At 42.4% G+C, this 7,628-nt stretch overlaps 1 protein-coding gene across 1 annotated transcript; it reads right to left on the bottom strand.

Moving 5' to 3' along the window:
* Window positions 1-1,344: 1,344 nt before the first annotated feature.
* LOC139453895 (CST complex subunit CTC1-like) lies at window positions 1,345-6,923 on the bottom strand. The gene is made up of 6 exons (XM_071235345.1): window positions 6,780-6,923; window positions 5,465-5,526; window positions 4,551-4,684; window positions 2,904-3,138; window positions 2,187-2,429; window positions 1,345-1,351 (listed from the first exon to the last, which is right to left on the bottom strand). Exons 1-6 carry the CDS (start codon window positions 6,921-6,923, stop codon window positions 1,345-1,347), a joined length of 825 nt encoding a protein of 274 aa, XP_071091446.1.
* Between the last annotated feature and the right edge of the window lie 705 nt (window positions 6,924-7,628).

Below are 7,628 nucleotides of genomic sequence, written 5' to 3'. Positions count from 1 at the left end.
CCTCCTTCAGATCCAGACACTCCAGATGCAGGTATGGCAGACAGCGTGTCTCAAACATGGCGTTGGCCTTCACACTGCGAAAGGTGAACTCTGCAACACAATGTGATAATTCCAATAACAAACACAATGCTACAGCAATACAATGATGGTAAGATATTACTACTTGAAACACTAATCTGGCTAGTTCAATGTATCAGGACTTCTGTCTGTAAAACTATGGGTCAGTGTCTCACCATCTTTGTTCATCTGGTGAATGTCAAGGACACCGGACCGCCATGTGTTCTGTCGGCCATGTTGAAAGACTCGATGTTGGAGGATCATCCGACACTGCCGCTTGACATGCTGGCTGCTGCAGAGTCGCATCAAGAAGTTCTCCAGCACTGACTCAGCCTCGCCCACAAACTGCAGATGCACAAGGGATGGTGGTGGTGTCACCAAGGCTATAAAATTTCACTGATCAAGTCTTGTTGGGACTCTGCTCAGGAGGAACAGGAGGTTGTAACTTTATAAAAGAAGTATCAAATTACTTTGTTATTTCACTTCGCCTGATTAATATGCATCTACGCATTTAGGGTTCATAAGTTTCTGTTTTCGCTTTTTTATCACTATGTCGAGCCAATCAGGGATTCCTTTCTGCCCTCTGACTTAGTCGGTAGGCAACTATAGTCACTTCAGCCTTATCTTAAATCATCCCCAAAACATTGGATTATTATTTTAAAAAATACAAGCAAATATTCAATTTAATGTAGCCGCTTCTTAGAATTTTTTTAAAGTGAATTACAAAGTCCATGGGAACCTCACATGGTCTGTCTTATTCAAAATCTCGAAACATATGTTTCCTACCTTAAACTGACTTGGGGTTCAAACAGTGGAAAGAACACGGAGCAACAGGAATTCTTGCTGCACACTGCAGTTGAATGCATACCTATCTAACCTAAAGAAGTAGGGGTACTCAAAGTTGTATGGGTGACAGGATCCCTTGCTCCATACTATCGTATGGCTGCACACTGCAGTTGAATGCATACCTATCTAACCTAAAGAAGTAGGTGTACGCAATGCTGTATGGGTGATCTGTGACGTACCTGTTGCATGAAGACTTCACCCTGCTCCTGTATGGCCACCTCCAGGTGGCGCCACTGTTCCGGTGACAGACGTAGCAGGCTCTGCACATGTTCCGGACAGTTGGAAAACGAAACCACAGCAGGACTTGTTCCATCATCTACCAGGACACTTGGCGTGTGAAAAACAAAATTGGAAGTATAATTGGTGAAGCATTTGTACAGTTTATTTAAATCACACAGTGGGGTTGGTGTAAAGAATAGGTCAACTTCATGGATAACATGTTCATGTTCTGAAAGAATGGGCACACATTAGTGACTGTTTTTCTTTCACTCTGGGACCCTTTCCACAAAGGGATCTCAGTGCTACGACTGTCACAAGTCCATGTTGAAGTATAGGAGTAATGATCACCATCTGCTCTGTGGGTTGGTTGGTTGGTTTGTTGTTTAACGCCGCATGTTTAATATTCCAGCTATATGACAGCGGTCTGTAAATAATCGAGTCTGGACCAGACAATCCGGCGATTAATATCATGAGCATCGATCCACGCAATTGGGATCAATGACATGCATCAACCAAGTCAGCGAGCCTGACCCCCCGATCCTGTTAGTCGCCTTTTATGAAGACCTATTCTACCCCGGAATCTTCACGGGTCTCTGCTATGTGGGAACAGTGCTCTGAACTGTATGATGATACAGGGATGTGGTTAGAATGACTGGACTGTTCCATGCACAGGGTAACATCAGCTGATAAGATGTCCTTCTTAACGTTTGCACATATGCCACTTCAGTTCATGTGTCAAAATTTTTCAATTCAATTTGTTTAATTTACAAATAAAATTTTAATGCCAAAGTATGATAATGTACTTAGTACAGGCCTGGCTACTGCAGCCAGTGTTGTGACCCTACCTGACTTTAGCACTAAGATAGGTGTTGGTGACGGTACAGGCCTGGCTACTGCAGCCGGTGGTGGTGACCCTACCTGACTTTAGCACTGAGATAGGTGTCGGAGACCATACAGGCCTGGCTACTGCAGCTGGTGGTGGTGACCCTACCTGACTTTAGCACTGAGATAGGTGTCGGAGACCATACAGGCCTGGCTACTGCAGCCGGTGGTGGTGACCCTACCTGACTTTAGCACTGAGATAGGTGTCGGTGACGGTACAGGCCTGGCTACTGCAGCCAGTGGTGGTGACGATGCTGCCACAGGCAGCGCAGACAGACTTGAGGCACAGCTTCATGAAGTGGCAGATGTAGCAGGTGGAGGTAAACTCCATGCTGGACGTCGGGCACCGCCATACGTCGATAATGTATTGGTGAGGGACTGTCTTACTCTCTGTGTCTACAGGACTGTCTGGGGCTGTGGCGAGTCTGAAACAAAGATGCACTACGTGGGATGTGTCTGATGTATTGAGTGTGATAGTCACACTGTCTTTGTCCTCAACAAGATGCCTGGGGATCTGCTGGATCTGAAACAAGATGTGTCCGTCTGATGTTTTTGTTGGTTGGATATTGTCCCACAGCAGTGCCCTTTGAAGGTACAATCAAATTTCTCTTACATTTACATTATTCTCTCTCTGACTGACATTTCAAACCAGTTCAAAGAAGTACCTTATTTGTTAGTTGTTTCATGCCACGGCTAGCCACATGATCACTGCACCACTGGATGAGGCAAACCAATGGTTGATAGCGTGACCATCAGTATACAAGGACACATCATCAACCAAGTCACATGGCCTGAACATGGTCAGATATGTCATGCATGACGGACCAAGGAAATATTATGATCCAGATTCCCATGACAGGTTGATTTGAAACATAAAAAACAAAAAACAAGTTTCCTACCTCTGTGAATCTGACACCTGGAAAAGTGTTACAGTAGATACAGTTGTGAACTGACAATAGACGTTCTCTATGCGTGACACCTTCCTCTCTAGGCGGTGGAACTCCACCCCGGCACCAGGCAGCAGTCCCAGGGGGTAGGACGATGTCTGAAGGTTCACGTACACAGGTATCTCTGCGTCCGATGTGAGACTCCGCACTTGCAGGCACACACACTGGTCATCGAGCACCGACACCCCTGGCAATGTACACAAGACACTCACCATTAGCGTAATCATATTGGATGGAACCTCAGAAACAAAAAAATTGTTATCAATTAGACTAAAAATGACTTGTTGGAAAATATAGGTCACACTATGACTTTGCTAAGTAGATTCTGCTGAGCTAGAAAAATAAGGATAACAAGCCAACCTTGTCAATTAAAATTGTTTATGTGAAAAATCTATATACATTACCAAATATATATGCAGGTCACATGAGTCCATTTCATAGACAATTTGATCATTTAAGTAGATATGCAATTATTACATAGCCCATCCCTTCTTCTCTCTTCCCTGTTAGTGGTCTAGTGGTAGAGCATCCGTTGGAGAGCGGAAGGTCTCTCTCTCTCTCTCTCTCACACAGACACACACACCCACACACACACACCATATAAGCAATAATCTTGGAAGTGACATTATACTCCATTTCACCTCACCTCACCTCACCTCACCTCACCTCTGTAGGTGATCAGGTTACCATGCAACACAAGGTGACAAATCAGACACTGATTGCTAATTACTGTATTTTGTTTACTGGCTTTGTTTATCAATGAATGCATTGTTCATCACGTTTCTTTGCATGAGAACTGATCAAACATTCTACGTCTTCATTACATTATACCTCATGTCTTTGGAAATATGCAATTCTATGACAAGTTGTTTGTGACTAAATGGTTGGATTTGTTTGTTTTTTTAAATGAGCAATATTCCAGCTATATGACGTCAGCATGTAAATAACAGAGTCTGGAACAGACAATCCAGTGATTTATATAATGAGGAACGTTCCATCCCATGGGGGTAAAATGTCAAGTCCCTGATTATAACCATTGTAGGTTGATGGAGTCCTATTTCAATCCAGAATCCCAAGGAGGTTGAATAGTTTGGAATTACCAAAGGTGTAAATTTGGAATTTGGGGTAATTAGATATTTTTGGCTTTGTCCCTTACTTGCCACACTAACGGAGGTAACAAAATGTTAACGAATTAATGACATTTAAAGTGACTTGAGGCAAGATAATATTTGGTATCATTGGATCTAAAATTAGTAAATTTTAAAAACAATCACTTATCACCAGCATGGTCTTATGGGATGAAAGCATTATTGACTAAAACTGGTTTCTTCCATCTTTGTCATGTTACATGCAACACACTGCGAAGAAAGCAGTAATTAAATGTGGAGAAGTTTATTTAGTGAGATACAGCAACACAAACTGTCTAAAATCCATGTCAATAACTAGTCAAAAATACAGGTAATGTTTTTTGATAAAATACGTAAAAGAAGTCAATGTATCACATCAGAGGAAATTGAAACAAATATTTTAATGATCCGCCGACATTGTAACTCTGTAATGGTTTTCATCTGTGCATTTACTATAAGCACTACATCCTACCTAGATGCTGGTTTACTTGCTGCAGAGAGTCACTGGGCTTTGAATGTCGCTGCTGACCTCCTTGTGGGGACGTCTGAGGCCGATGGGAGCGGGAGACAACTCTACCGTGCATGCTTACCTGGGTACCCCTAAAACTGGAAACACAACAAAGGTTTGATGATGATCACTCACATTCTCTAAGACTACGTGCAGTGATACCTTGCTACTCTGGGTACATCTCTCCCAAGGGTAATCATCTGCTTGAACAAAGTTCCTGATTACTAAATGTTAAACATGTCCAGTTGTATACAGGAAAACATTATCAACAGTAATGCAGTTTTCCAGATTAACAGGGTTTTACTGTAGAGTAGACTGTAATAGTGTAACAGGTCTTAGACGAGTAAGGTAGGGTTTCTTGAATACCCGGGTTTCACTTTAGAGTTGAATAGTTGGGTTTCACTGCAGAGCATGAAATAATAAATCTTTATGGACTAGTAAAGCAAGGTTTCTGGAATAGCTCGGTTTCACTGTAAAATTTCATAGACTAAATGTTAGTCTAACATCTACGCAGATCTCGTTGGTACTCAGCACGTTGAGTGTTTCACTTTCACAACTGATTTGACTTCATTAGGAAGCAAGCAAAATAGTTTTGGAGTGAGTGAGTGAGTTGGGTTTACCACTGCTTTGATCAGTATTTCAGTTTTGTAACAGTGTCAGCTTGATGTTGAAGGAAAGCTGGAAGTGATTCAGATCTTACACATTTACCATTTGGGTGAAAACCTCAAGCACATGCATGGCGCAAACCTAGGAACAAAAGCAGAACCAAGATTCGGAGCCAAGGTCATAGGTTTCCAGCACTGCACAGCTAATTGAGGCACCTTCAACATCAAGGCTACCAACACACTCATGTACCAGTGACAGTTAAGTCAACATACCTGCTTGATAAAACCTCTGAGAAATCAGCAAACTTCACCACATCAAAATTGTTTGTGTGAATCTGAAAACATAGACATAATTTACATTTGACTGAAAAGAAAATAATCAAGGTATGTTAATGTCTTAATAATACAACTCAAACCTTTGCTTTGGCTTAGATGAAGTACTTCAAAGAAAGTATTCAAAATATGAATCTGAAACAACTAACCTATCAACAGTAACCCATCTTCCTGAGGCAAGAGAGTTAACTGACTTTAAAAGTCCAATTTCCACCCTTGCCGAACTAGGCTGGAATTACTGGGCTCAACTTGCGCCACCAGTGGCTATTACCAATTATGTCCCTTCTAAGCCTCTCCTATGGACCAATCAGATTCCACCTCTTGTATCACTTGCGTTTGCTTCACACAAAAAGGTGGCGCCCAGTCTGGACGATCTGATCGATAATCAAGATCTATATTGTGATAAAACGGGTCTTACATCGCGAAATGCATCAAATCACGTGAGCACCTTGATTAAAAACATGAACGGATTTGGAAAATATCTGCTGACAACGAATTGGCTATGCACATGCTTTGCAAATCCTGCAATAGATCGAAATCTGCACAACAGTTTACGAACCGGATTTCGATTTCGGTGCACGATTTTGATTGGACTATGCATAGACCCGTTAGCCCAGACAAAAGGTAACTCCATAATCCCAGCCTAGTTCGGCAAGGGTGGAAACTGGACTTGTATAGTCAGTTAACTCCTTTGCCTCGGGAAGATGCAGTAACCTGAATTACACAGTGTTTGAAAGTATTAGGCTAAAATAAATAAAAGTCATCATCATCATGAAGTCCGCCACACATTTTGTTTAATTTACAATTTCCTCTCCCAAAAAATCCTAATACTTAAAAACAATGTGATCCCATATTGCATATAGCACACAGTTACTTCCCTTTACATGCACACAGCTTTACTGCACATCTCGTGTTGTAGTCATGGTGGCAATAGGAATTTGTAAGCTTGTTTATGTAGGGAGGCCCTTTCCCAGGTTGATGGTACACAACTGTTTAAATGGCTACGTACTAGTTTGAACAAGCAAAAAAGAAAAAAAACCAAACCCGCCTGCCCACACTATATTTTCAAATGTTATTGCCTGAGAACCAATTGTTATATTTTTTAAGCATTATAATTTTGAGTGATACATTTGATTTTATTTAATTTGGCAAGATGACTACCACTCAAAACCTAGAAAATGTTTTCATTCCATTTGACATCACCACAAGCAGTCTGAATCTGAAATTGAGATAAACATATGGCTTGTACACTCACATGGTCCGGACTGATCACACGTGTGACCCCCACATTGGGAGGAACCTGCACACACACACGTGTGTGAGACGACTCTATGGCCTTCCTCATCTTGTTCTCCAGGGGCCGTGGCTGGAACCCACCTCCCTGCCCTGCAGCTGTCATTGTGTAGAAGCACCCCACCTGGAGGACACTGTACCATCTCACATCGTCCTGGAACAGCAGCACAGCTGGCTCAGCAGCAGCGCTTCCTGGAGAACCAGTCTGTCCTCTACAACTTCCTCCATGACTACTCTCCCTTGTACAATGTCCTCCCGGACCACTTCCTCCTGTACAATGTCCCCTTGGACCACTCCCCACTGTACAACTTCCTCCCTGACCACTCTCTCCTGTACAACGTCCTCCTGTACAACGTCCTCCCAGACCACTCTCTCCTGTACAACATCCTCCCTGACCACTTGTACAATGCCCACATTGAACAGGTCTTCTATAGACAGTTCTTCCTTGAGAACTTTTGTTTTGAGATGATCCATTTCCAGCACTTTCTCCTAACAGAGCTGTAGGCTTTGAAGTGTTCAAGTCTATGTTACAAGGATGAAGATCAAAAGATGATGTATTTACATTTACATAGCCTATGTTCTCCTTCAGTTTAACATGTGCACTGCTTTGTTGTTTAATTTTGCAACTTGCAAGAATACCAGTCTGCGTATTTATGACTCTGCTCCGGTCATCACTGTGAGATGACTTTGCCTGCCCTATCAAATATCCAAGAACACAGAACCTAAGTTTTGGGGACTCCTTCCTGCTGAGAGTGGTCAGAGACTCCTTGTGGGAGATGTAGACCAACTGAGACTCAGATGAGTCTCCAGT

Source organism: Haliotis cracherodii, unplaced genomic scaffold (assembly GCF_022045235.1).
Source record: "Haliotis cracherodii isolate W230 unplaced genomic scaffold, xgHalCrac1.p SCAF_1, whole genome shotgun sequence".
Taxonomy (NCBI): domain Eukaryota; kingdom Metazoa; phylum Mollusca; class Gastropoda; order Lepetellida; family Haliotidae; genus Haliotis; species Haliotis cracherodii.
This window is presented reverse-complemented; position numbering and strand designations above follow the sequence as displayed.